Source organism: Phalacrocorax carbo, chromosome 9 (genome assembly GCF_963921805.1).
Source record: "Phalacrocorax carbo chromosome 9, bPhaCar2.1, whole genome shotgun sequence".
Taxonomy (NCBI): Eukaryota; Metazoa; Chordata; class Aves; order Suliformes; family Phalacrocoracidae; genus Phalacrocorax; species Phalacrocorax carbo.
This window is the reverse complement of record NC_087521.1, coordinates 5,809,904-5,837,042: the sequence shown is the minus strand read 5'-3', so window position 1 is coordinate 5,837,042 and position 27,139 is coordinate 5,809,904. Positions and strand designations below refer to the sequence as shown.

Genomic DNA, 27,139 nt, shown 5'->3' with positions numbered 1-27,139 from the left:
TCTTGTGTAGCTACTCCAGTTTGCCCACTGCGGTATGACATCCCTTTGAGCAGGTGGTGGTGCCCACAGCTAGGCGTGATAGCTAGATGTGATGATCCGCTATGGCGGTTGTATTTACTTCTCTGCTGTGTAAATAAAATACAGTTGGTTTATAATGCGGTTCTACAGAACTGCTGTTGTATCTGTAGTGCGCTCCAGCACCTTTGAGCCATACGCTTGTGTGTATTTTGTTTCACCGTGTGTCTGTGCCTTGGAAAATATTTTCCTAGGAAATTGCATTTGAACTGAATGTATTGTTTATTGTGGCTTGCAAGTTGCTGTGCTGTTGGTTTTGGTGCATTAGAGTTCTGCTTGAAAAAGTACTTTGGTGGAAAAAAGTGCACAGCCTGTAAAAATAAACTCAATAGAGAAGGAGGTGTTTGCACATGTCAGTCGTGCCACGAATCTGATTCCAGGAGAAAGCACAGTGTCCCAGTGTAACCTACAATAAGAAAAAGCTTTTGTGGGCCCCATGTTGCATTACAGTGAACAGTAGAGATCACATCCTCCATCTGTAAAGTTACTGTATTTCAGATGAAATGCAACTGCCTGGACTCATAAACCAGAGATGCCATTGATGAGAAGTTTGAAACATCTTTTAAAAAGCTCACTGTGGGTAGCTGATATTTGCTGGGCTTCCCTAAAGAAAACTGCTGATCAGTAAGCTGAAGAAAAGTTAATGTTTTTCTTCTTTACTGACGGATTGGTCTTAGCGCATCTGAGTTGTTATATATTCAGTTTGTCAGTTCTGTAAGCCCACCTCAAGGACGACTACTAGTGCTTCTTACCCCAGAGGTGGAATTTATCTTGAATGTAATTCATTGTAATAGTGGCAAAGCTATTCACTGCCAGTTTGACCCATTGGTTTATTGAGATCTTTTACTGTTTCACCTTGCATAGCTTCACTAGTTTAATGCTTTTACTAGAAAGATAAAAGTCTGATTTACACATAGTTAGTATACTTGCAGGTATATAGATATTTGTGTATAGCATAAATGTATGTTTTTATATAAGTATTTTATAGCACTTTGGAATTTATCAGTATTTGCTTAAAATGAACTAGATGCTTGTTCTGTGTTGATGCTGCTGAGTGTTAATTGATCAGTGAAAGATGTCTTCTGGTCACTTTTGGACATAACCGCATGAGACCAGAGTTTCTTCATCCTTAATGAATCTTCTTTTGATCTGGCTGTACTCTGATATGGAAAGGTGATTGTCCATGTTCATAACACCTCCAGAACTATTAGAAACGGAAAACAGAATTGCTTCTCTTTTTAAAGAAGAAAAAAAGCAGCCTTGGGTGATTGCCAAATGAAGTCTTTTAAAAGGAAAACTGAACCACCTGAATGCCCAGCTGTTTCAAAAAGTAAAATCCTCCTTTTCTGTTCCTACAACTCAGTATTTCTTATGTTACTTCTTTAGGTCACTGTTAACTTCATTTAATATAGCCATTTTTCCCAGTCTGGAAAGTGAATGCAAGTGGTGCATCGATAGTAATAGCTGAAAATAAACTATTGAAAATACCTCTGTGGGACACTTTTGTGTGAATCCAAATCCATTTCTCAGTATTTGTGAGCTGCTTAAGTCCTTGAGAGTGAATTTTATATAAATTCTTAGGTTGCTTGAGACAAGAAAACTCAAATGAAGTATTAAAAAAAGTTTTTCTTAAAATGAGAGCGCTCCAACCATTTGACCTCATCTTATTTGAAAATCACACAGCCACTAGCTCATTCGAAATGTATTGCTCAGAACCATCTGGTGCTTAATGAAGGGATACATTCTTTTCAAGTATCTCTTCATTCTCTTTTTGAATTTTGATCTTTTTCCAGTTTCAGTCAGAAGGGGTAGGACTTGATCTTGCTCCAGAATCACTTCCTGATCTTCTGGGTAAAAATCCTCTATGCCATATTTTTCATAAACAGTCCCGTTCAAAGTCATAAGGCCATGATGTTACTATACATCTGTATGAAGTGAATACGAAGTGTAAATTATCTTGTCCAGCTGTTGTGGTTTAGCCCAGTCAGCAACTAAACACCACCCAGCTGCTTGCTCTCCCCCACACCCGCCTTGGAATGGGGGAGACTATAGGAAGAGCCAAAGTAAGAAAACTCATGGGGGGTTGAGATAAGAACAGTTTAATGATTAAAATAAAACAGTAACGATGATAATAGGATAACGAATCGTAAAATAAGGAGAGAAAGTGAAGTGAAACATCTGGTTGAGGTTAAAAAAAACAAACAAAAAAGAAAACCAAGAGATGTAACCACTCACCGCCCGCTGACTGACACCTCTGGTCCCCGAGCCGTGACCGCTGCTTCCCCCAGCCAGCTCCCCCCAGTTAACATACTGGGCAAGATGTCATATGATATGGAAAAACCCTTTGGCCGGTTTGGACTAGCTACTAGCTGTCCCGGCTGTGCCCCCTCCCAGCCCCTTGTGCCCCCGGCAGAGCCGGGGAAGCTGAAAAAGTCCTTGACCAGCGTAAGCACTACTCAGCAACAACTAAAACATCAGTGTGTTATCAACATTATTCTCATACTAAGTCCAAAACACAGCACTACACCAGCTATTCGGAAGAAAATTAACTCTATCCCAGCTAAAACCATTGCTTCCGCTCCAATCATCACTCTAAATTTAGTACAGCATTCCTTCATAACTAGCAGGAATTCATTAGTGTTGACATTTTCAGTCTTCTGTACTTGTCCTGTTGACACATCTAGGAATAGTTCATTATACATATTTCCACCACGTGGTTTCACAGCAGTGGCTCTCTTGCTACCCTGATAGCATAGGTCATTTCTCTTCTGAAGGATTTTAGCATCTGCTTCATCTTTTGTGGTTCCCATATTGGCATAAGAATGCATAGAAGACCTTGTCTGGATAGTCTCATTGGCTAATGTTTAATTTTTTCTTTCTGATTGTTCACATGCAATGTTAATTTCATAGATGCCTTTTCATTTGTAATATCAATAGTATATGGGCTGTGGTTTTTTCTTGTTTTTCATTTGTTCGTGTTTTGTGGGGTTTTTCTTGTTTCTGGGTGACTACAGCTTACATTTTGCCTTCTTGTAAACCTAGTATTTGAAAACACAACTTGAAATACGCCACTACAGTGGAAAAATCAGGATTGTTTTCCCTCTGACTTAGGTTCTTGCAGTTCAAACTACTTTGAACATGGCTGAACTTCCTGGGTTCAGGGCTTCCAAAAAATTAATTAGAAAACAGTATTTAAAGCCCATGCTAAATGTGTGTGAAGATGAGGCAAACGACACAAGTTAAACTACGTTCTCTATCTCTAAACTTTCTGGGAACCGAGGGGAAGGAGGATAAGCACTGTCACTCAGCAGCTGGGATGCTGGGAGGTGATCCCTTTGTTCCACATGGCAGGAAACATAATCCTTTCCCGGTCACCTGGAGTAGAACTTCCAGATTCAGAAGGCTGGTTAGAAGAATAAAGGAATAGAACAACTAAAATTGCTTCTTTATGTGTTAATACATAGTTAATTTTGTGCCCAGCAAACCTAAATCTACAACAAAGACATACTATTAAGCATTTTATTGCTGAATGTCTCCTCTGTTTTCATCTCTATTTCAATTCTGTGTACATAACTGTTTAAAAAAAAGTCTGTTGGCAATGCTGTTGAATAAAATAGCCCATTCTAATTTTGTTTTCCACCCCCTAATTTTAACAGCTATTCCATCCTAGCCTAATTATATATAACCAGTGTCCACACTTGAATAGAATGTCAGTCCCTGTTCTTCTTTGTCTTAGAAGAAAAAGCTAGTTTCTGGGTGTCTAGCATCTTTCATCTGGTGTCCAAATGAACGTATATATGAAAACTTCCTCCTCACTGAGGCATCTAAACTGCTTTTCTAACCTGGAAGAGGTAAACTAAAAGACAAATTTGTAGACCGTCAGTCTAGGTAGAGGATAAATAGCAAAATATCTTCCAGGCTACTCAAGTCATTTGAAAAATAACTCACAAAATTTAGTTGCAATGACTTGATATTTTTATGATTACTTTTCATGGATTATCATCATTGTTTAATATAAAATTAAGAAATAGAGCACTGGATATAGTCTCGATGATGTCTTAGACCAAATTGTTGGAGGTTTTTGCTGTTCAGAATTACTTCTCCTACAAAAGAGATAATGAATCATATCACATATGTCACAGATCGCCTGCTCTGGCACGATAGTAATTTTCGAAGGACATAATTTATTGATTTGCTGTCTTTTCACAGTATTTAAACTCATTCATAAAACGCAAAACTGATGGATCTACATCCCCTTTACTCACTGTAGACTTAAATGCATTGCATTACATCTGTGCAGCTGTAGAACATCCTGAGAGGAGAAGAGGCTTGGTATGGACACCACTGTTTTGATTCCCAGGGGTGGAATCAAATCTGAGATGACAATCCCTAAAAATAACTCTCCCATTATTGAAGGTTAGAAGCTGGTCTAAGCTACTGAAAGACCAGCTATACTGGCTAATTGTGATAGATCCTGTGCTGCTACGAGGCTACAGGCAAGTTCTGTAAAGACATTTGTCTCATCTCTATATTCTGTTGGCATTTTTTCTTCATTAAAATAATACATAATTGGTGAATTGTAATATTTTATATTCTCTCCACTGCCAGACCACTAACAAGATATAACATCAAATGGTTTCTTTCCCTCTTTGCTTTTACTTACATTTGACAAATACATGAAACCAGTACCTTGGCTGGTTTCTGTTTCTGCTTACCAGTATGTACCCTCAGTTTGCACACCGATATAAACAATATATTCTGTTTCCTTTTCCTGACCTTCCCCCCTCTAAAGGACTAGTGCTGAAATGATGCCCTAAAGCCGTTTATGGATTTGGACAGGAAAATACAGAAGGTAAGGTTCTCTCAAGCGTTGTCTTAAGTTTGCAGTTAGGGAAGTCCTTGCTATTCTGGCCTGGATGGATTTTTAGTAGCGTATCCTTCCACTCCTGATGAATGACTCAGACTTCCCTTACCCGCCTCCTCCAGGAACCACAGCAGTGTCCTCTTCATTCACTGTGAACTTCAGCTCAAAGGTATTTAGCTGTTGAGCACCTGGATGCTGTGATTGTTCCGCATGGTTCATGCGTGATAGTGGTGCAGAAGTGAGGAAACTTTATTCCATCAGTGTCTTGTTTAGAACATTTCCACAAAGCCATGATTAAAAGGTCAGGCAGACAAGTTGAGCGTAACTCTTCTAGTAAGTAGAGTACTATCAGTAGTCTGGTTATATTAGTCTTAAAATCAGATCATTTACTCAGGTCCTCAGGTGGACCTTGCAGCCTCTACTGAGCTTAGTGCAGCTGTGACCATACTACTTGCAAGAACCTGGATAACTAGCAGCCCAGATCTGGAAGGGCTATGTAGAGAGCAGTCACTGCAGGAATCTGAAATACAGGTGAGTGAGCCCAGAAAGAGTTCTCTTTTTTAGCTTTCTTTCCAGTAAATAAGTTAAACCCAGGGCTAAAACAAAAAGGAGTTTTTTTACTAGTCATTTTTTTTCCGTGCAAATCTAAAGAGCTGACATGGCTAATGAGAGCAGAGAAAGAAACTGATCTCAGTTGTCAATAAAGCTTATCTTGCTTTGTTGTTTGCTGATGAAGGTTTTACAGCTGAACAGTTAGGGTTGTCATTTTGCCTCCTACATTCTTTATAATAAGTAGGACCCTTTTAAAAGTATAATGTTATGATTCACAATATATGTTTTTTGTTACTCTTAGAAGTAACTTGGAAGCATCTGTTTAACTCCCAGGGTATAGATATTACTTAACTACCTACAGGAGTAAAATATGCTGTTTCCTCATGTGAGAACTGAGATATGTTAAAGCTGGCTTTTTTTGGCCTTACAAGTACAAGATTACAGACATGTAAAAAGAAATTGTATGTAGATGTAAATAATGATTGAAAACCAGTGAAGTAACAAACGAGGGTTATATTAGAAATGTTGTTACAGTATAAAATATTCTAAATTACTAGAATTAATGTTACAGGCCTCACTTCAGATGTTGCAAATCAGGAAGACTGAAAAGTATGGGATCATACTTTAAGAGGTTTATAGAGGCTTTAAAAAGTGCTTATAACAGTTGAAATCTTTGGTTTTCTTTTTTCTTATGTGCTTTAGACAAAACACTAAATTAGGTGGATTTTTAATGTAAAAGTCTCTGCTTCAAAATAACATGCAATATCTGCCTGCATTTTTCTATTCACAGCTGTTCTTGGCCACTGTTGGCATAATGGGTATTAAAAGATTCATTTGTGTCAGAAGAAATTGCCTTCTCCACTTCAAAACAGGGCAAAGTAACGTACTCAGTCTTAATTTGAGATGACTTCTTATTCTGAAACCTGCATTACTTTCCTGCGCAGAACCAGATTTTTACAGTGGTGGAATTGATCTGGGAATTTAGAGTACAGGACTCTCAATGTTGCATGATCAGTACAAGCTAACCTAAGTGCAGAATATGTACCGCTTATAAATTACCACACTTCGGTAACTAATGCTCCTTTTGAGGGTCAAACACTTTTCAGGTTCAGGTACAAAAATACACAGAAGTGTTCTTTTCTTCCAAAGAAGGTGGAAGTCCATTAAAATCTTCCTGTTCAGGCTGAGTTAGGAGACTTCTGGATTTTAAGGCTCAAATTAAAGTTGGGAAGGACATTATCCTTGAAAGGATTGTCATTCTTTGTTTTTGAAAGATAAATTGAGATATTTATGTTCAGATTTAAATCTGCAGCTTCAAGTCTTTCAAAGTTTCATAATTAAATTAATCCAGTAAGGATACTACTTTCTATTAATGTTCTTTCAGATCACTTAGTCATCCTTTCTGGCTGATAATTTTAATATTTAAATTATCTAGAGAACATTCCATTCATGTGGTACTGGAATTCATTAAGTTGTGAGAGGTAATTATCTAATAGGATTACAATCACAGAAATAATATTTCTGTAATCTTCTACTTAATAACTCGAGCTGTTTAATAAGGCTTTCATGTGGCTATGTAAGAGAGTTCAGAAACATTTTATCTGTGTGGTTCTTTTTAGCAGCAGTTTCCTCTCTTATTCAAAAGACCTAAATGAGGCTGTCAGCACCAATACCCGTGAAAGGGTGTGTAACAGTCACTTGGCAGGGGGATGAGAGGGGTGAAAAAGGAGGGGAAGGACATGTTCATCCTGTTGACCTTTATGATCATCTGTTATGTTACAGTAGCGATGGAAAGCCTTTGGCTAGTGGTAGTCTAGGAACTGTAACTCCCTGGTAATGATGATTTTAACAAAACAAGTATGCTCAGTAAGGAGAGGCAGCTTATGGAAGTGTGAAGTGCCACCATCAGTTGGAACTTTATTAGTCTAAATATTTTGATTTTGAGTTAACTAAGCTTCCTAAGTTAGAAGCCTGAAGTTCGCTTAGTCCTTTATTACTGTTGTAGTGTTTCTGGTTGGTCATTCCGGATGCAGGTGTTCCTTGTTGTGAACAGTTTCCATGACAATTTTAGTGGAGGAAGAGATTTGCCTTCATGTCTTTAGTGCTGTGTTGCAGTAATGAACAACTGTTAATTTTTTTTCTATGGCCTAATTCCTTCTCCTAACAAAATCTGTCCGTTTGATTGCTGAATCTAGCTAATATGTGGGAGTCACCTGAACCTTGACAGCCTAGGGGACACTTTCAGACTAGGGAAACTTGTAACTCCCTCTTTCCCCTTTTCCTTAAAAAAAAAATAAAAATCCCTAAACAGCTGAACCTGAACAAATGCCAGGTAAAGAACTTGAACTTCCTGTGGTCACTTTTTTCTTCCTGAAGTGTTTTCAGTGGTTTTGTACAGTTTGGAGAGTGCAGGAGGAGGTGGCTTTTGAGAAGGGTGCTTTAAAAAAGTGACTAATCAGATACAAGCTACATTCAAGTAGATTGTTATTATCGACAGTAGCTGGTTGAAAGAAATGGGAGAAATGTGCACAATTAGCAGAGAAAACATTCAGACATAAACATAGTCACACCAATCCTGGGCGACTGGGATGTTGCTAAAAGATTGCCCTTAAGTGTATAACTCCTAGGTTGGCAGAGGCTGAGGTTACTGAGGGCAGCTGCTCTTGCACAGCCCGTGTCAGGCCAGGCGCTGCATTTTCCATTTGATGCATTCAAACCATTGCCCTTGACTGACTCTGTCCTGACCTGAACCAGTTCTCACTCAGCCACTTTTACTTTTGAGCTACAACTTTATTTCAGCCTGTGTTGTAACAGAAGTTGGTGATTCTCAATGTGCTACTGAAGTAGTTTTTCTGTAAGTGCACAGATTGAGTCTGTAGCTAATGCAGAATTTTCAGAGTCACCAACATGATTTAGAAGTGTGACTCTGACAATGAATACACTGTGATCCATGCCTCTGTTGTAGTGGGTTAGTGCATTATGCTTCTCAGTAATTAACACTACTTAACCAGAAGCTCCATCAATAGTATTAACACAGTGACTGTGAGCGGTACCTTTGTTTAGAAAAATCCTTCAGGGTATGTTGCTGCCTTATTCTCCCACCCACCCTACAAGAAACATCAATACTTTGGTGAATTCAGTTTGAAACAAAATTGCATCTGGAGTTGTGTAAACCCTTTGGGATTGCCTTGTCAGGGAAAGGTGAATTAGGCTTTGTAGTAGTTCTGGTTGGGATGGAGCTCGTCTCCTCCGCAGCAGCCAGTATAGTGCTGTATTTTAGATTTGTGGCCAAAACTGTGTTGATTACACACCAGTGTTTTAGGTGACCAGTGCTTACCCAGTGTCAAGGCCTTCTCAGTTTCTCATTCTGCCTGCCCCCAGCAAGTGGGCTGGGAGAGGACACAAGGAGGGAAGCTGACACAAATTGACCAAGGAGGTGGTCCATGCCATGTCACGGCAATAACAACTGGGGGGCTGCCTTTTCCCAAGGTAGCCGTTGCTTGGGGACTGGCTGGGCATTGGGCAGCTGGTGGTGTGTGATTGGCTTTCCATCATCTGCATTTTGTTGGTGGTTTTTTTTGTTTTGGGGTGGGTGTTTTTTTTCCCTTCACTTATTAAACTGTTTTTATCTCAACCTTTTGAGTTTACTCACTTTTGCCCTTCTCATTCTCTTCCCCTGTTCCACTGAGTTGGGAGTAAGCAATCAGCTGGGTGGGTTCTTACCTGCCAACCAGGGTTAACCCACCAGTAGCTTTCATTCAAAATAGATTTTTTTTCATATTAAATTTAACTATAGTTATATTTATTATTATTGACAAATTGAATCAAAGATGTGTTAAATGAATTTTTTTAATTTTACTGTTTGAAATTTGAATTGGTAATTTGATCAGATCAGTCTGCTAGTGCCTCATGCAGGCACTCTTAAACGCTTTTCATATGCAGGGGTTTTGTTCCTTTTCTTGGTCTTTGTCAGATGTTCTGTGGAGAAAACCTTTTTTGCTTCTTTTTCTCCACCTTTGAATCTGGTCTTACCTTAGGTGACCTGTCAAAGTAATACCTGTAAAGCTTTAGATAACATTATTTCGCAGATCATCTATGCAACGTAGCTTTCTTTTAGTATCTGTAAGGACATTTATCTTTTCAGCCAACACAAATACTCTGTATGTATAAAAGCATTTATATAAACTGTTCAAAAGTATGAATAATTTACTTTACAGCATTGCTATGGAGTACTGAATAAAACAGAAGAGAAACTCGGTAGAACAGGTGTTCTCATTATCAAGAGATTTTATCAATGAAAAAAATCTTTTATTTTACTCTAATGCCCCTATGTTGTTTAGTGTCACTATTTAAAATAAAAGGGCACTAGCATTGGAGATGCTTCCATTTTCTTCCAACTGTGGCAAGAAAGTTTATCCTACTCAGCTGTCCGTGGAAGGGATTTTTATTGTCCCTTGCAGAACCATAAAAAGGGATGGGTTTTTTATGTAATACGGCTCTTTCTAAATCTAAGATTTTGCAAGCCACATTGAAAAATTTGGATATACCTTGCTTGTTAGGAATAAAAATATTGAACTGTTGAAGCCTTAAGGTAATTTTTTTTTTAAGACCTCATCTTCTCCACTTGATTAAATTTTATTCCCTACGCTGCAGAAGTCACTCTGTTGATGTGCCGCTTTCAGGTTTTGGTCAGCTAATGGTCTGCTGTGTTTCATGATACTTGATTTTCTTTGGTTTGTGTGGTTCTGGTTAGGAGATGTTGAAATAGGGAAGTTAAACAGCAGAGGTCATCAAGATGTATTTATTTGGTGTGTTTGGAAATAATATTATTTGGCCAGCTAGAAGTGAGGTTGGTTATTTTCTTAGAGAAATTTATGAAAATAATTCAGTCAAGATGATACATGCAAAGATACTTTGTCTCATGAAAACCCCAAAGCCACAAATAGTTGGAGACTTGAAAAATATACCAGATTAGTATCACTATATATTTACCTTGCTCTAAAACTTTTTTGGAAGATTCTGCTTATTCTTGCAATTTTCTTAAATGTCCATAAATTTTTGTTAAACATCATCTTCAGGAGTTTTCTTGGAAGATAATGAACATTCAAACCAGAACAGACCAAAATCTATTTAGCCTAGTATTTTGTCTTTGATAGCAGTCATCACCTTTATTTCATTATTTGCTGAACAAAATTACCAACTTCCAGTGCTTTTGGGAGGAGGGAGGAATACACATTCTAAAGGGAAGTTTTACAGCATTTAAATAAGTTAAAGCATGGTTGTCTGAAGGAGATCAAGCAGCTGGCTCCAATACAGTTCCTACCTGTAGCTAGATTGATTACAGTGAAAGTAAAATTAAATAGTAACGTGGACATAAGACATGTGAGTATTGGCAGGCACTGCTGACTGTAACTCAGGACTGAGACTTTCTGTGACGTGTTCTAGCTGTTGTGAGTCCAAAGCAACATTGTAGGAAACATCTGATTTGTGCTATGTTCAGAAACGTGTTAGTTTTTCTATGGGGCAAATCCCCACTCATCCTTGAACGTGGAGAGGTTTTGCAGTGGAGCTACTTATACTCCAGTAGGTTTAGGGGAGGTATGGGGAAGCCTATGTCGCAGCGTTCGTGGGCTGCAGGTCGCAGAGCCTGCTTACTCACACAGCTGCTGACCAGCACGGGTGGTGGAGATACTTAGCTGGAAGAAGTACAAATTCCCACACAGTAGCCCACACTAGAGGATTTCTCTCCCCTCAATTTCCTGCTGCTTAAGCCACAGTACCTTCAGGTTTAGCTTAACAAACATTATCTCTGCTAGAGAGAGAACCTACCAGAAACAGAAAGCTGAAATAGCAGCCTTTTGCTGACCAAAAAGACACAAAAGGACATGAAATTAAAAAAAGTCTCGCTGTGACTGATATGAGCTGCCATACTGGTAGATTTGATCGGGGTTTTTTTCTGTAGTCTATTAAAACTTCTTTAAGAAGTAGTTGAAGGAGTTTAGCATCAGGGGAATACTGCAGATTTCACAAGAACAAGTGTAGGATCATGCACCTGGGAAAACATAATCCAGGAGTGCAGCACGGACTGGGATGCACCTGGCTGGAGAGCAGCTCTGTGGGAAGGGACCTGGGGGTCCTGGTGGGCAGGAAGCTCAACATGAGCGAACAGTGGCTGCTGCGGCCAAGAAGGCCAACAGGGTGCTGGGTTGCATCAAAAAGGGCATCACCAGCAGAGAGAAAGAAGTCATTATCCCGCTCTACTCAGCGCTGGTCAGGCCACACCTGGAGTCCTGTGTGCAGTTCTGGTCCCCGCTGTACAAAAAGGATGTGGCCAGGCTGGAAGGGGTCCAGAGAAGGGCCACCAAGATGATCAGAGGACTGGGAAGCTGCCACACTAGGATAGGCTGGGAGAGATGGGCTTGTTCAGCCTTGAGAAAAGGAGGCTCAGAGGGGATCTCATCACCGTGTACCAGTACTTAAGGGGCAGCTACAAAGAAGATGGAGACTCCCTCTTTACAAGGAGTCCCATGGAGAGGACAAGGGGGGATGGACACAAGTTGCTCTTGGGGAGATTCTGACTGGACACGAGAGGGAGATCTTTCACAGTGAGGACAGTCACCACTGGAATAATCTCCCCAGGGAAGGGGTTGACTCGGCCCCGTTGGACACCTTCAAGAGTCGCCTGGACAGGGTGCTGGGCCATCTTGTCTAGGCTGTGCTCTTCCCAGAGAGGTTGGACTAGATGATCCCTGAGGTCCCTTCCAACCTGGGATTCTGTGTGATCTTTGCTATGCAGTAACTATGGGTAGGTGTTTTTCAAATCCTTTTGTGAAAACCAATATGGAGGTGGATGGTTTGACAAGTCTAAAAGAAAAAAAAAAAACAGCACCACGGGGTGGGGGAGCAAACTACTACTACTTTGAGAAACACAAATGGCTGTAGTCATTTTTATGAAGCCTGGAATTTGAAAATTAATGCTTGACTTTGACGGCTAAGACAACATCCAACATTAATAGCCATATTATTTGTAGGAATGAAGATTAAATGATGTGTTCATGAGTTTGAATCCTGTTCGCATCCATAGAGAAGCTTTGGTATTTAACAATTATTTGAACCAGGTAATAATCCTGTGCTGAAAACTTCAGCAGGGTTAACTTGAAATATGGTTTTTACCTTTGTAAGGCTATTCAGCAAATCCTTGGGAAAAACTTTTCTAGACACACAGAGGGCAAGGAACGGTGGCACCAGTATCTTCTTAAAAGCAAACTCTTCCTGACCAGCGTGTCTTCTGCGATGAAGTGACTGGCTTGGTGGATAAAGGGAGAGCAGCAAATGTCATTTTCCTTCACTCAGCAAGGCATTCAGTACTGTCACCTCTAGCATCGTCATAGCAAAGCTATGGATAGGTGGGCAACCAGGTGGGTGGACATGAAGGGCAACGGTCAGCAGTTCAAAGTCCAAATGGTAGCCAGTTACTATTGGCATTCCCCTTAAGTCAGCACCAAGGCCCATGCTGTTTAACAGCCTGGATGACAGGATGAAATGCCTAGAGACCCAAGAAGTTAACTGTGGTTATTTAAGGGGAAAAAATTAACTTCATTATATTTCTGAATTTCACTTAAATACATGTGTTATCTTTAAAATTCACAGAAGTACTTGACCTGGAATTACTGTTTATCTTGAGCATTTTTCTCATGCTTAGGTGACTTGCCAGTAAGAGATTTGGAACCTGCAAACACAAGGTCAAAATACTAGCAAACTGAGGTATTTTCTTTGGAATTTTATTTATAATTTAATCACATTTTATATATGTGTATGGAGTCTAATACTAATCATTGGTATGAAGGGTTAGAAAACTGCGAACTAAGCAAAGAATTTAAAGTTGGTCTGCTATACAAGTCAGAAAGTTCATCATTAATTTCAGATGGAAATTAAGATTTCTTTTCAGGATTGCCTTTTGAAGCTATATTCTGTCTTTGTCACCTCCATTTCTGAGGAGTGATGATATAAACTGGAAAGTAATCTTAATTCCTAGCTATAATTAGAAATACAGTCTTATGGCTTCTTTCACTATTCTTTGTCAGGAAACCCAGCATTTATATTCATCTCTTCCCCTCTTAGTATTCTTTTTTAATATTCGGGCTTTGTCAGTGTAAATGTTTTTTTTTCAGTAAGTGTTTTGAGGTAACTTGGGAAGAAAAATAATGCTATACTATATAGTCTCTTTCCTTCTTCAGACCACTTTCCTGCTTACAAAAAGCATCTCTGTGGTGCTTCCTTCTTTCACAAGGTTATATTCGTTCTTAATTGTTCAGTACCTTTCTCTTCTTCCTAGAGTCCTTTAATTTTGTATTGTTATTTTAATTGTTAAATGCTTTTGGTTCTTAAGTGATAAGTGCACAGGAAGTTAACAAAACACACAATAGTGAAGAAGTAAAAAAGCCATTCTTTGTACTTACAAACAGTGTTTCCAAACTTCTGTTGAACTCTTAGTGGCACCAGTATATCTGAGTGTAAGTAGTATGTGTAGGCATATAGAATAATTATGTTGTGATAGAGGTGCTGTTGTTAATGAACCTGAACGGATTGTCATTATGCTTTTAACATTTACTCAGTGACACAAGTCCACTTCCATGCAGTTCAGTGGGAACCATAAGTATCTGTTTTCTTTAAATAAAAAAATTATCCTGTGATAGACGGATCTTCTTAAATATTGTGGCTAATTGCATTTATTTCCTTCTCAGAAGAAGGTAGTTGCTAAATGCTGTATTAATGCATACACCATTAACAAGTGAATGCTTACATTTACAAATCAGACACTGTAGAGTCTTATCACCAATGTACAGATAAATCCCTGCATTGAGCTGAAATACATTTGATATGGCTAACAGAGAATGCGCTGAACCTTTTATGAATGTGTGATAAATCATGCAAATTAAATAATGGTATCTCCAGAGACCAGTTTCTTCAACAAATAAACTGGTTCTCATGCTGATTGATGATAATATCTCTGTATCTTTCAGGTACTGGGTTTGGTGGGTTAAAGGTATACTTTTCTCTTGTGCGTGATAAAAGGCCTAAAGCAATGTCACCTGATTTCATGGGCTGCAAGACCCTCTGATATAGCTTGTGATCATAAGAACCAAGAATTTAAAAATGAGTCTGAGAGGAGCTGTGGTACTTCCTGCAAAGTGTTATTTCTTCAGTTTTTATGTCCGTAAGTGAGTAACAATGCTAGGACCACTGGTCTAAAGCACTCACCCAAGGGCTGCTGCCCTTTTGCTATTTCTGTGCCGTTGGGCCCCAATAGGTCACTAATGGAATTTTCTAAGGGAAGAGGGGAGTTTAATTCCAGTAGTTTATATTTCGCTACAGCAAATTCAAAATAAAATGTATAATTTGCTTAGCAAATTGGATTACCAAGCTGTGTAGCTGTCAATTGATTTGGAAACCTGCGTGTTCCTTTCCACTGGGTAGACAACTTCAGATAGTAAGACAGAGAGTATTATAGAAGGAAAAGCTGTATTAGAAGTGACCTTATTAAGCCACTTGTTTGAGTAACTGAAAGTAAATTAGAAGTATGTTTCTGTGCTTTTACATATAACAAAACTAAGCTGCAGAAACCCACTGAATTAACCTTGATTTGTTGAGTTTCAGACTGAAGTTGTCCTAAACATCCATGTTTTGTTGGTACTAGAAATTAATATTAACCTAATACTCTGTATTAAACTCAGTATAATTATGTATTTTCCCCATGTGATCTAGCAATATTTACTCCACTTACTTAGTCTGCAAATTCTGTCAGACAGCAAAAAGCTACGTGCTTGCCCTTAATAGAGACTTCAGTAAAAAGCTGTTTAATAAATGACTAAATATATCAACTTTTCCTTTCGTGTTTATTCGAAAGAGAAAAATCTGTAGTCTCAACTGCTGGGATCTGTTGTACAGAGCTATAGAAAGATATATGTGCTCCAAAAATCAGAGGTTCTCCATATACCTTAGAAAAAGCAGCAACACAAGCTTGCAACTCTTTCTGCTCACAGTGAAGACTGTAGCCATGCAAAATTTCAGATCACAGGCGCTTGGAGTTGAACATCTTGGGAACAATGTGAATTCTTTCTTACTAAAAACAACTCAGAATATCAGCTGACTCATCCTCATATTTCGGTGGTGTTTATCTCATCTTGCAAGCGTTGTAAAATCTCTTTCCTGAGCAGATGTATGTGAAAAGCTTTTGAAAGTCTTCTGATGAGGAGTTTGTGTTGTAACCTAGTAGATGAAAAGACCTGAAACCCCTCAGACTCTTCATAGAGAGAAAAGAAGGGAAAAAGGAAAACAAAAAAAAAGTGGTTAATAGCAGTTGTCACATCTTCGGTAAAAACTAAGCAAAGATGGAAAACAGAGATGGAAAACACTCTCCTGACTTTAGAGAAGAGGTGTTGACTGTTACAGTTCTTTAGGTTTTTCTTCAGGGGCGCATGTAGCTGGCTGGCATAAGCTTACACCCGAGTGGATACAGTTCAGGCAGTTTTGTTTTTCGGACACGGAACAAACTTTTCTCATAGTATTTACCTCCTAAAGAACAGCTTAAAAGTTTTGCAGGTTCTAGGTGATTTTGTTCATAGGAATGACTCCCCAGTACATCCAGTACAAGTGTTGCTATTCTTGCAGTGATACTAATATAAGGATGAGGCATTGTCAATCATACCAGCAACACCTACACATTCTCTAGAAATATACCGATGAAATTCAATAGACTACTGACACATGGGTTTCTGTGTTGCTCATAGATTTGAGTGGATTTTTTTTATTATTGTACTGATATTCCATTGGAAAAGATTACGCAAAAGTAGTTTTCCAGAACAGTCTCGGAACAGCAGCTTCTGCAAGTCGCTGCCCGTAGGAAAATACAGCAGATCTTACCTGGAGAGAATGCAATATTGTGGCAGCTAGAGAGAAAAACAATCTTCATCGTTGTGCCAAACTTCCAAGTTCGTTCTTCTCTGCTGAAAACAATGTGAAGAAACAGATAGCAGTCTTTGGCCACCAATCTGGATATTTTCAGGAGTATAGAAAATAGAGATTATTTATGTTCTGCAATTTCCTACTGATGTTGACAGAAGGTCAGCAATGTGTTAATTTCTACTCCTCAGCACGTTTTAAGACTTCAGAAGATGCTTAGTTTTCTAAAGCTCTTGACGTACCCTGCTTCCCTTGAATTCAGCAGGAGCTTTCTGATTTTATAAAGCAACAACAGAGTTAATCCAGTGTTGAGAGCTTTTAAAACTCTTATCCTAGGAAACTAGCACTGATTTAAACAAGAGGTTAAAGCCTTTAGATCACATCACCAAAAAAAGGAAACTATTTCCAGCGCAGTGTTGCCCAGTACATGTGTTTATTGGAAAAGCTACCTGAACAGAAGCCAAAATAATCCAAGGACTGGCTTTAAATGAGCTAATTATGAACAAAATAACAGTTGACTGCAAAATATTGAAGGAAGAAAGCATACGATATTTAAAGTTGTTTGGTTTTATTATGAGACTCCCTAATGTCTGAAGAGAGGCCACTTCATAAAGTTTTGTTTCTGTCTCTGCAAATTCCAGCTCACACTATTCTGAGATATCTGGCTCTTTAACATTAATGGCAATCGTTATTCTCCTTTTCTAAATGCAGTCACTGTGTTCCATGCAACAATAGGAAAAAAAAACCCAAACCTGTAGCTGTTCCATATTCTATATATCCATTATTTTTAATTGCTGATGTGAGAAATGTAACAATATTGGTATACAGGAGGCCAGGGTGCTCTTTGCTTAGTATTTCTCATATTGACTCATCATATGTGAGTCACTGTGTGTAGGCTCTTGGGTCCCTCGTCCACCTCCATAGTTTGATACTAGTTGTGTTTTAGTTTAATAAAATTTTAAGGCAGTTTTTTATCTCAGGAGTGGTTGCACATGCAGCTTGCACTGTTGTTCCACAGGCTGCTTGGGGCAACCTTCAGTTTCACTCTTCGTTGTTTATTCGCTGTTTCTAAGGAAAAGAGTATTAGCTGTAAAATGAGTCTGAATGGGTCTTTTCTTCTTCTTTTTCCTTATGAAAGTAATAGCAAAATAACCCTTCAAATTAATGTTTGGATTTTATTTTTTAACCTGGCAATATTTTTGAAGCAGACACACTTTTCAGATTAACAATAAAAGCAGTAGGTTTGTGTTTATTTTCACTTGTCTTTGTACATCCATAAGAACAGCAGACTTTGCTGTAACAGCAGGCTTGCTGTAGTGCTCTGTTCAGCTTCGTGTGTTGAGCTAGTTTGTACCTTTACCAGAATTAATTCATTAAAAAGTGTTACGTATGTGGTTTTAATGCTGTGGAAAAAAAGCTCTGTGTGATTACCGTATTTGGGGCAGTTTCGAAAACTGGCAGTGACAGGGTGCCCAGTGGTTAACACTCTGTGTGTGCTGGCTTTCTGGCTCGCGCAGTGCCTTTGTATACGTCCAGACAACAAATTCCTAGATAACAAATTCCCTGTAGGGTAGATTAAATTTTAAAGCTTGTGGAAGACACCAAGGGACTACTGTATTGTAAAAAGCTGAACTTCTACTAGTTCTTTTGCTGAAAAAGTTAAAAGATAGGACAAAATAATTTTTTTGTCCTACATGTGTTTTAATACGTACCAGTTGATACTGATAACATGTAACTTTCTGTGAAGAGTTTTCAATTTTTACTGTGGTTAGTATCATAAACATTCATCAGTAGCTCGTTCCAGAAAGAGGATAATCGTCTCTGCTGAGAAGCAGTATGGAAAGGGGTACTGAAAAGAGTGAATATTTAAAAGGGGAAATGTAGAGGAGAAACACAGTTCTGTTGAAAACTTGAAGAAACTACTACGTTGTGTGCCAGAGAAGAAACAGAGAAACTGTTAGAGGTGATTTGGATAGTAAAGCGAAAGGCTTAGACATTGAGCTTTGCTGGAAAATTAAATACTAAGGTTTAAATACAGTATGTTGTCACATGAAACAGGGCAGGTGCTCCATGTGGAGAAGGGTCAAAGGTAGATGGAGCAGCATAAAATAACTAGTATTAGTGTTTGGGGTGCACTTGTAAGTAATCATTTATACAATAATATATAATATTTTTTGTTGTTGTTGTTATTTGGGGGGAAAATGGTGAATTTATACAGACGCATCCTGTGGTGTCAATCGCTTATTCTCTAGGGAAATAGTGTAGCTTCCAAAGAAATTTAATCTATATTAACATGAGAGTATTGTGAAGAAGCTGCGTGCACTTCTGAATGGTGTTATTGATTTAGTAGAATAGCTTCCTGAAACACTGTATGAGCATAAGGCTTAAAGAATAATATATAGCGAAGTTATGTCCACTGCTTCCTTATGTTACCCAAGTATTATGTTGCCATATGGTACTTATTTATAATTTTCTAATAATAGAGTTTGAGAAAACAAAAAATTACCCCATTATACAAAATGCAACTAGATGATAAACTAGCAGATAACACATTGGCTCTGGAACGTTATGAGTGAAAATAATTCTATTTAATACAAAGCATATATATATATATATATATTTGGGTGCTCTAATAGTTTCTTTTGATATTGCAGGAAACAGCATACTCCATTCAGCAGCAGACAGTGTCACAAGTGCAGTACAGAAGGCAAGTCAGGCTTTGAATGAGCGTGGTGAAAGGCTAGGTCGAGCAGAAGAAAAGACAGAGGAGCTGAAAAACAGCGCTCAGCAGTTTGCAGAGACAGCACACAAGGTAAGATTTTGGCGGGACAAGGCTCTCGGTAGGTTAAAGTCACACATCCCTGTATTTTGAGAGGAGGAAGCCCTAGAAAGAACTGCAGTCAGTCAGTGTTTACAAACAGCTTGCTGTTTTCCTTGATACTGTTCCTCACTTGGCAGATTCCTGGTTTATAATTACCTCTGTGCATAAACCTGAGGTTTGCTGCGTTTCCACTTTAATTGAAACTACCTATCTTCACCTTCCTGAAGCATATTTCAAATCTGTCTTCCCACTACTGTTTGGCACTATTCTTCATACTTTGTGCAGCAGCATAGTGAAATTATTGTTAATCCCCTTTGGTAAGCAGTTATAGGCCTGTGGCTGTCTGTTTCTGAAGATGTGTCTTTTTGTCTGGGAATGTAATTTATGAGGATTCTGAGGAATTTTTCCATCTCAGGAATGTATGGACATCCCCTGTTCTCGGTGGAAGGTATCGATAGTATTATGTCTGGTGCTTCTGCATGTGCATAACGGTGCTGAGCCTCTCTTTGTGACAGAAATTCTAGGCACCCACAGCATTCGATTTGGTGGCTGTGTAACATGTAGAATGCTTTTCAAAGAAAAAAAAAAGTTTTCTGAACATGGGGAACCATTTTAGCATGCAAGTTTGATAATTTTGTTGCTTAGTACATGCATTAGGCTTTATCATGCTTACGCCAAAAAAATGCCTGACTACTGCATTAACACTAGAAATTTTGGATTGATGCCTTGCAGTTCTATACAAGCCTCTGTCTTATGTAGTCTTGAAAATGTTACAAAACAACTTATTTTCATATTTACTGGCATAATCCTTTACTTTCTAGGCCATTTAGATTAGCATGGTTCAGGTTAGTAGGCTGAGCATGGAACAAGCCTGCTCTTGGACTCTTCCACCTAACACCCCTCCATGATAACAACTATGCCAACTTAGAAAACCAATCTTTAACAGCAGCTACTGCTATTTCTAGGGTAGGGGAGAAGGTTTACTGCTTTAGAGTAAAGCATAGGGTGCTGCTTGGTAGGGAGTTTAAAAATGAAAAATGCCTCTGATAGTTGGGCTGCTATGAATCTTAGGTTTGAACAGGTTTCATTAGTGTGTGTTGCCCTTTCATTTCCACATGTGCAGAACAGCAGGTCCACAGATGAAGACATGCTGTGAACAGAAAGAAATATTTTCAACAGGTTATATTAGGAAAATCTTATTTTAAAAATCTCAGGATTAAAGGATGCAGTATTGTAATAAAAATATAGTCTTTGATAGCCTGTGCTGTACCATATTTAGAAATAAAAGTTTACAAAATCCTGATGTAATAATTGAAAATAAAAATTGGAGGGAAACATAGCAGGAACGGTGAAGCAGCTAAAAACATCCACAATAAAAGTATTTTATTTTTTTAATCGAAGTATGGGAAATTCTCAGCCAGGATTTTGTACATAGGGATTTGAGTTTACATGTCTCTGTGGCAGTAAGTGAGAACAATTTCTGCAGGAAATGTCTAAATGTCAGAGTGATGCAAAATAGGAAAGGATAATCTCCATTTGGACTGTGTGCTGGGCTGAGATTTATGAAACCTTCCTGCCAGTCCAGTTCTACAGATTACCAGTCTTCCTCAGATAAGTGTGAGGCCATGTGCTATTGAAACTATCCTAATTACCAGCTGCCTTAAAGAGGAGTGTGACAGTCTTAACAGTGGGTGATAGTTACTTTTTAACAAGAAAATAACATCTTTGCCTTTGAAGAAAACAAGATATAGTTTAGTTCTTAGAAGACCACAAAGGAATACTTGTCGTCTTAATGATCATAAGGATAACTTAGTATAATGGGGTTTACAACATCTTTTTCTTGAAAATTTTTTGTACAGGTGCCCCAAATCTTGAATTGTATCTTAGAGGTGCAGAAGTCGTGCAATTCCTGTGCTGTTATCTCACAAAAATGCATAGGGCAGCCACCCAGGAATGTATTAGGTTAGAGGGACTGTTGTTTTATGGTGGTTTGCAAGAGAGCTTTGGGGTTTTGGCGGAGCATTTAGGAATAAGTACAGTACTGTTTATTAATGTTCCTCTGTTCAAGTTGTTTGGGGGGCAGCTGCTACACATACCTTAGATGCTGTTCGTACACAAAAGAAAACATATTACTTCAGTGAAACCAGGAAAGCAAGGGCCAGCCAAGTATTGCTTAAATGGCAAAATCATAACTTTCTGGCAAAACAGTGACAGTGACGAGAAAGGCACCAATTTTAACTTCCTAGTATTTGTGAACACTTCATGCAGCAAAGCAAAGTTCCCATATCGGTTGCTTTATAGCTGCCTTCAGTAAAACAGTGAAAGTACTTTGAATTATTATCAGCCCATAATTAATTTCACCACTACAGTATCACGACTGGATACAGATTTCTCTTATAGCTTAATTTGTATGTCTGGACGTTACTTGGGCAACAAACAGGAGGAGTTGGAAGCCGTTAGGCAGCTGGAAAACCATGATACAGTTGCAATCGCAGAAACATGGTGGGATGATTTGCACGACTGGAGTGCTGCAATGGATGTCTATAAACTCTTCAGAAGGGCCAGGGGAAGGAAGGAAGGCGGTGGGGTAGCCCTGTATGTTAGGGAGTGTTTTGACTGTCTAGAGCTCGACAATGGTGACGATAGGGTTGAGTGCTTATGGGTAAGAATCATCGGGAAGTCCAACAAGGCAGATATGGAGGGAGTCTGTTACAGACCACCCAACCAGGATGAAGATGCAGACGAAATATTCTATAAGCAGCTGGGAGAAGTCTCACAATCACTAGCCCTTGTTCTCTTGGGGAACTTCAACTTACCAGATGTCCACTGAAAATACAACACAGCAGAGAGGGAACAGTCTAGGAGGTTCCTGGAGCATGTGGAAGATAACTTCCTGACACAGCTGGTGAGGGACACAACTAGGGAAGGTGCCCTGCCAGACCTGTTGTTTATGAACAGTGGAGGACTTGTGGTGATGTGATGGTTGGAGGCCATCTTGGGCACAGCAATTACAAAACAAAAGACTTTTCAGTTTTCAGAGAAGCGGGGAGGGGGTCAGCAGAACTGCCACCTTGGACTTCCGGAGGGCAGACTTTGGCCTGTTCAGGGCACTGGTTGATAGAGTCCCTTAGGAGACAGTCATGAAGGGCAAAGGAGTCCAGGAAGGCATGGCTTTCGTCAAGAAGGCTCAGGAGCAGTCTGTCCCCACGTGCCAAAAGAGGAGCCAGCAGGGGAAGACCACTGGCCTGGCTGCACAGAGAGCTTTGGCTGGAACTCAGGAGAAAAAGGAGGGTTTATGACCTCTGGAAGAAGGGGCAGGTAACTCAGGAGGACTACAAGGATGTCATGAGGTTATGCAGGCAGAAAATTAGAAGGGCCAGAATCCAGCTAGAGCTTAATCTGGCTACTGCAGTGAAAGATAATAAAAAATGTTTCTGTAAATACATTAATAACAAAAGGAGAGCTAAGGAGCATCTCCGTCCTTTGTTTGACGAGGGGGGAAGCATAGTGGCAAAAGCTGAGGAAAAGGCTGAGGTACTTAATGCCTTCTTTGCCTCAGTCTTTAATAGTAAGACCAGTTATTCTCTGGGTACCCAGCTCCCTGAGCTGGAAGACAGGGACAGGGAGCAGAATGAAGCGCCCATATAGGTGTCATAACCATATGAAATGGTGAGTGACCAGCTGCACTGCTTACACGTGCACAAGTCTATGGGGCTGGATGGGATCCACCCAAAAGTACCGAGGGAGCTACTTCTCTTTTGGGTATCAGATTTTGTTGAATGAAAGCATATATCTATGTTTAGTTGTGTAAAGGCTAGAACTTAGCTCAGTGTATTTATCAAATCATCCTTATGACACCTTCACCTTCTTTGTTTGCCTCTACAAAATCCCCTTGTTGGTGACTGCAGAGGAGCTCAGAGTTACGGATTCTGTGTAATAAAAATTTGTTGGAGTTGCCTACTAAAGACACATCTTTCTGGAAGATAATCTTGTTGTTTGAGGGGAGAAAGAAAAGTGTTTGTTTGGAATTCTTTCACGCTGAAATGCCTTTCCAATATATCTCTACAAATATTCTTTTTAAATGCCATGTTTATGACCATGTCCTTGAGTATCAAAAGCTTATGTCAATTAAATCAGAGTCATTTATTGGCCAGCATTTCAGTGGCAGCAAATGAGGAAATTTTAACTGCCCCTGCCAGTTCTGGTTTTTAGGTAACTTCCTAGTGGGTTCACTCACCGCACCTTCGTTAGCTTGGGGTTATCTAGAGATATCAATTTTTTATTATGCAGAGCCAGTCAGTTTGTCTACACTTTTTATACAGGATTTAACTCACTTTAGCTCTTTATCCTCCCTCTCATTCCCAGTTTTAAGTCCATTTTTTAATCATTTGAAATGGAAATAATCAGTAATCAGAGGTAGAAAGGCAATCAGTCCTTGATTTTTTTCATCAGTGGCGGAGCTGTTGAACAGGTGTCTTAAATTACTTCTCTGGAATTTCTGGTTGTGTTTAACAATCCAAATCATTAGGTCTAAATGACTGGTCTTTTAAGCATGTCTGGTTTTTCTAGCGTTTTGCCCTAGCCCTCCTCACAGGTAGCAGGATAATGGAACATTGGGAAACACAGGTATAAAAGCAGATAAATCCTGCCTTCTCCGCATAGCAAAGAGAGACTTTGTCTGCCTGTCACAGTAAAGGGAACAACTGCATATCCGTGTACAAAGAAGTTATGGATTTCAGGCATCTTTTGGAGAATTCAGTTTACAAACTCTTCTGATCCAGACTAGCCACATTAGCTCGATAGTTATTGGTACATGTGATCTCTCTCTAATTAATTTCTTCTTTCTTTTTCAGCTTGCCATGAAACACAAATGCTGAGATACTGCCCAAAGTTGAAGTCTTCCCGAAAGGAACTGAAAAGGCTACATGCAGCAACTTTTACAGGAGATCCAAACTTCTGTGTGCTTTTTCCTTCCAGTTCAGTGGAGATGCATTCTTTCAGTTTATGTGCAGGAAAAAGTGTTGCATTTCTACCTTTTTGACTTACTTTTTGTTCCTCTTTTGTAACACTGCTACACAGTCCTGCAGTACTTTCTACCTGTATTTCAGTTGTTACAGGAATGAAAGCAAGCAGGGGAACTGGACCAAATGACAAGCTGATCAGGATTAAAATAGTAATATCCTTCCCCAGTTGTACAGAAAATTGTTTAACTGGTTGTGGACATACGTGTGGAAATGAAGTCCAAAGAAGGGGTGTATGTTTCTTCATTTTATGTAGCATCAGCAGAATGTAAATGTTGGAATTAAACACCTGGGGTTGTAACAATAGCGGAGAATAGACTGCTTTGTCCTGGGGAACAGAAAAACTTCTTTTTTCTACCCAACGTAGAGGTTTTGCATGTGCCATCACCAGCATTCAGAAGTGCGTATCTGAATTTCATAGGAGAATCTGTTACCAGTGCTGCATTTTGAATATGCCTATTTTCCCTTCCGGATTGCTTATTTGAATAGTATCATGAAACCTACAGAATGTATGCTTGAGGTTTCAAAATTGAGGAAAAAGGTGATTTTTACATCTATACATACATAGCTGTGCCTCAAACGCAATCCAGAAGTTAGCAATCTAGTATAAAATAACATTTCATTTTCTTTTTACCTGTGATTCTGTGGCTAAAGGCCTATGTAAATGAGAATGCAAAGGCCTGGGAAAATGAGAATGCACTATTTTCAGTGTCATCTGTTGTTTCTTAAATTCTACCATAAGAATTTTTGGGAACATTTCAGAAATCTGATTAGAATGGCTTTTGTGTTAGCTAGTAGTCTGATTTTTAAAATAGAACCTTTCAAAAAAGCATGTCATGGTACATTAGAACCATAACTTCTAGTTTGGGTCTCAGTTTTCAATATATATTATCACTGTAAGGGCGACTCCCTACTTTATTCTCTATTCACTATATGCAATATATGCACTGTATTCTCTTACAAAAATAAGTGGGTTACTCTTTCTTTCACAGCTGTTTTCTTAACATTTTTAAGGTGTTCTAATGTGCTTCTTGAATGAAGAAAAAAAAAAAGATGCTGCACTTTTTTAAAAAACAAAACAAACGGTAAACTAGAAACAGAAATTGTAGCAGAAGTTTCAGCCTTCGTCTTCTGAAGATGCCTGCTCTTCATTTTTGTTCTCGTTTTGCCGGAGAGCCAGAAAGCTGGCATTAGGTGAATGTACTGTAGTTTTCATTTTCCATGTAGAATAAGATTTTTGCATTATTAATGACACTTTAAACAGTCTAAAATCCTCAAAGCAGTGCTTGTAAAGAGATAAAAGCTTCGGCAGTGACTGAGAATATTTTAGTTACTGCAAGCTGAAGTAACTGAAAATCTCTTGGAAATACCCATTTTGTAAAAAGATGCTTGGCTTTAGGGAAAAATTGTAATTTGAACTAAGGACACTATCTAGTTAAGTGATTGCATTCAAACTTTACATGTGGTTTGTTTTTTTTCTCCTGTAATTTCAACTGTTTTGTATGAAGCTTTCTATTTAATTTCACACTGGGAATTGAAAGAAGGTAGATTTGTCATCTGTGTAGCACCATACGATCATTTACATCTATTTAGCATCAGCTCTAGCAGCTACGACATCCAGCACCATCGACTGAAAGGGAATTTGGCCACTTCTGTTATAAATCAGAGCAGACTCATTAACGGCATGAGTTCTGAACACTCCGTTGAGCTATGTACAATTAATGCCTGCCCTGGAAATGTCAGTAGCTTTCCAAGCACTATTTTAATGACTGTGGGTATTTCTGCAAATTAACCGGGAAAACAGTCCCTCGTTAGAAATTAAACTTCTGCTACAGACAAGATGTTGGGCCTTTTTTTTTAAAAATAGCTGCATTAGAAATCAGTCAGGGAATACATTTTTGCCCACATAGCTATCTTCTGTCATCATCTTTTCCACTCTAACTGTATTCTGCTGCTAACCTCAAGTCTTTCTCTCGAGAGAAAGAAGGAATACGTTTTGAACTGCTGCCATCTAGCTGGTCTTCCAAGCTTGTCAGTAATTTAGAAGAAATGTCTAAAACCCAGATCAGATAAACCTGAAAAGAATTAGTTATCTAAATTCAGATAAAAAGGCGTAGGTTTTCAGGTGTTTACATGAATATCAGCTGGGCAGGACAAGGTCACAGTTGCACTGCTAAGTTCCAGACCTCTTGTGAATTGAACTGTTCTAAAACATTACTTTAGTCCCGTGGACAGTTTCAGCATTTATTTTTTTTACTATCCTCCAGTTAAGTGTATTATGTTATGTATCATAACTCAGGACTTCTATCCAGCCATCAAAAGCCATTTACTATGGGAATTCTAAGTAACCTGGTGTTATTGAGTGAAGGAAAAGCAGTTTGTCTCTGTGTTTACTTTGTTCTTGCTGTTCATTAAACTTCAAGATTTGGTAGTTTTTAGGAAAAAAAAAAAATCGGAGGTGTATAAATGTCTATCCAAAGGTAAATCTTATAGCATTGCAATTTCCTTCTGGAACTTAGCTTGTAGTGTGTACATCCTAGTAGTATTAGATAGTCATGTACATAACATATAAGATAATTCAGGTTAATGTTTCATATGAAAGAATGTATTTGTAAATTGTAACATTATCAATAGTTTTATCTTTTTAAAGTTCTGCGAAGAATAAAAATAATGTATTGTTAGACTTGACTACTGTGCTGCAAACTGTCTTAAAAGGCTACTTTTGTGTCTAGCAAAAGTTGTGCGTTATGTGAAATATTAACAAAAATGTGCTTTCTAAAAAGTGATCTTAAAGGTAGGTAGGTTTTGCTATGATGTGCCAGAATTGTAATACTTGCTGGTGTC

General features: G+C 38.7%; 1 protein-coding gene across 3 annotated transcripts in view; it reads left to right on the top strand.

Annotated features, from left to right (window-relative positions):
* The window catches only part of STXBP6 (syntaxin binding protein 6), a 130,785-nt gene extending 103,962 nt beyond the window's left edge, over window positions 1-26,823 (top strand). For all 3 annotated transcript variants that reach the window (XM_064460177.1, XM_064460179.1, XM_064460178.1), the window contains 2 exons: window positions 19,108-19,265; window positions 24,128-26,823. In XM_064460177.1, coding sequence (XP_064316247.1) covers window positions 19,108-19,265; window positions 24,128-24,151 — 182 coding nt within the window. In that variant the 3' untranslated portion in view covers window positions 24,152-26,823. The remainder of the gene's footprint in view (window positions 1-19,107; window positions 19,266-24,127) is intronic.
* The last annotated feature ends 316 nt before the right edge of the window (window positions 26,824-27,139 follow it).